The sequence below is a fragment of the Leucoraja erinacea genome, chromosome 34 (assembly GCF_028641065.1).
Source record: "Leucoraja erinacea ecotype New England chromosome 34, Leri_hhj_1, whole genome shotgun sequence".
Lineage (NCBI taxonomy): Eukaryota > Metazoa > Chordata > Chondrichthyes > Rajiformes > Rajidae > Leucoraja > Leucoraja erinaceus.
Window position 1 is genome coordinate 17781939 of NC_073410.1, and position 2714 is coordinate 17784652.

Below are 2714 nucleotides of genomic sequence, written 5' to 3' on the forward strand. Positions count from 1 at the left end.
GTCACGCAGACAGTTAGGAATTAAATGGTCTAAAGAGGGTAGATGGCAGTCCGGTGGTGACCCAGATGAAGGGGACCGGTGAAGACGGGAGCAGGGGTCATCACTTGGCGGTGAAGCCACCTTACTATAGAAAGAGGCGAGGACACCACGGGACGGAAGACAAGTTCTAAGTCCTGGCTAAATGGGAAATCGTGATTGAGGTGGTGGTGTGGGGGGGGGGGGGGGGGGGGGGGCAAAGGGAAGGCCTCCATGTAGGACAGACCGTTCGTTATCGGAAAGGTGCAGGTCAGGGGCGATGGCGTACTCTCGACGAAGGTGGAGGTTGGGATCGGAGGAGGACAGGTGGGTGGTCGGAGGCCGTCGCGAAGCCTAGGAATGATGGTGGGGGTCCGGAGAGGAGCGGTTCAAATGATGGTGAGTGTCCAGAGAGGACCGGTGCACATGGGGAGACGCCAGCGCCACCCGGTTAAAACAGGTAGAAGGGGAAGATACAGTACAATCCGGTTCCCTGCAAAGGTGGGGGGGGGGGGGGGGGGGGGGGGGGGGGCGGGCAGGACCCAGGACAGTCAGACCCCGTTGTGTACGAACATGCAACGTGGACGCTGGGGGCCTGATGCTGAGCCTGGAACTCAGGTGAGGCGACAGCTTCTGCTGGTGGGCGGTGAAATAGCAGGGGTCGGAGCAGTCGCTGGTGGAGGCCCACGGGGGCTGGAATAAACGTACGGGCCGGCGGACAGAGCGTCGACAGATATCATCAGCGGACGGCCGGGGAGCGGCGAAGGTGGGCGCAAATTCGTCGTTGGTCCAGGGGAAACGATGAGAGTCGGCGGTAGCGACGCGGAGAGCCCAAGGTTAGCGACGGTGGCCCAAGGGAGTCGATGAGAGTCGCCAACGGCGGGAATTTCAGTGGTCCAGGCCTGAGATCGACAGGGAATACGCTGAGAGTCGGGGAGGCGGTGGATGTTACAGCTGCTCCTGATGGCGGCGATGGCGTCCCGGATGTTGGCCCCGTGGTGGTCGGGCAGGTTGCGCGGCATATTACAGCATCTTGTGGTTAACTTTGGTTCAAACTAGTATATGTAGTTCCTAACTACCTACCGGCCCCATAGCAGAAGCGTCCACGTCGCGGGGCTGGAAACTGAAAGTATCCCAAGCTAATTCTGCTACCACCATCATCTATTGCAACAAGTGATGGCTCCCACTGATTCTCGAAGGAAGGTTGCTCCCTTTTCAGGATGGAAGATGACAGCGATGCCAGCATATGAAACATGCAAGATGGACACGAAAGAAGAATAACTGCCTGCCTGCCTGTCTGTCTTCGTGCCCGCCGGCAGCCCACCTTCCGTCCTTCCGTCCATCCGTCTGTCCGTTTGTCTGTCTGTATATATGTCTGAATGTCTGTCCATCTAAAATATAGAAACAGAGACAGAGAAGTAGAGTGATAGACAGACAGACTGGTAGACAGATATACAGACAGGGATGCAGAGAAACAGACATACATAGAGACAGTGACACAGAGAGACAGAGACTGAGTCAGGTGCATGGACAGATGAAAATGGAGTCAGATAGAACTGGAAGGAGATTGATCGGTAAGAAGGAGGAGGAACAGAGATAGAGGGAGGGATGCAGGGCACGTGCCCATTCAACGGCGACCAGTTTGCGGGTGAGAGAGAGGCTGGAGTGGCGGCGTAATCGATAGATGAACAAAAGGAAGGGGCGAGAGAGCGTGGGAGGGTTCTGGAGCACGAAAGCGTAGAACACCTGAAAGTTGATTGGTGCGAATGAAGGAGGGGGGCGTGTGCGACCCATAATCCGTGTAACCAAAGGTTTCAGATACACGGGCAAAGAGCGTGAGTAGATTCATCGCTCCTGCCCTCACTGCTGAGAGAACAAACCCGGGAGAAAGATGTTTCTGATACTGAGTCTGGTCCTATCCGCTCACTGTGAGTGAAAGTGAACAAACTATTATTTCTTTCTTCGCTGCTCTCTCTCTCTCTTCTTTGACCTCGTTTCTACAATAAACTCGGTCTTTCTCCGCTTCTTCATCTGCTCACACGCTCTTCTCTTTGCAAGGCCTTCCCTCTCCCATCATCTTCCTTCTCCCATCATCTCGGCTTCGATACTCGTCTTTATCGTCTTCACAGACTGAGGAGAGCCGCTGCCTCCCACAAGCGATGGGCAAACGCCAGAGAACCGGGTTCGATCGTGACCTCGGGTGCTGTCACTGAGGAGTTTGTACGTTCTCCTTGTGAACTGCTCCGGTTTCCTGCAACATCCCAAAGACGTGCGGGGTTTGGTAATTGTCCCTCTGTAAATTGCGCTCGGTGTGTAGGGAGTGGATCAGAAAGTGGAATAGCACAGAACTGGTGAGAACTGGTGATCGATGGTCGGCGTAGACTCGTTTGGAAGAAGGGGTCGTCCACTTTGTTCCGGGTCTCCGCGTTTACTCATCGCCTCCCCGTCTCTTTTCCAGATGCTACCTCGGTGACGATCCATCAGACTCCTGTCGCTCTGTCCGGATCTCCGGGCCAGAAGATGGAGATGGAGTGTACTATCGAGGGCGGCAGCGGTGCTGAGTATATGTACTGGTACAGACAATACCCAGGGTTTGGGCTACAGGACATGTTCTACTCAATAGGAGTCAACAACGTGCACCCAGATGGGCAGGTGAACGGTTTTACGGCAAAGAGAACGGACGCAAAAAAATTTCACCT

General features: G+C 55.0%; 1 gene segment (V, D, J or C); it reads left to right on the top strand.

The window, feature by feature from the left end:
• The first annotated feature begins 922 nt into the window (after positions 1-922).
• LOC129713082 (T cell receptor beta variable 30-like) overlaps positions 923-2714 on the top strand; it is a 2206-nt gene continuing 414 nt past the window's right edge. Inside the window, 2 exon segments of the V gene segment in view lie at positions 923-1943; positions 2474-2714. The exon segment at positions 2474-2714 is cut by the window's right edge and continues 414 nt beyond it. Coding sequence covers positions 1907-1943; positions 2474-2714 — 278 coding nt within the window.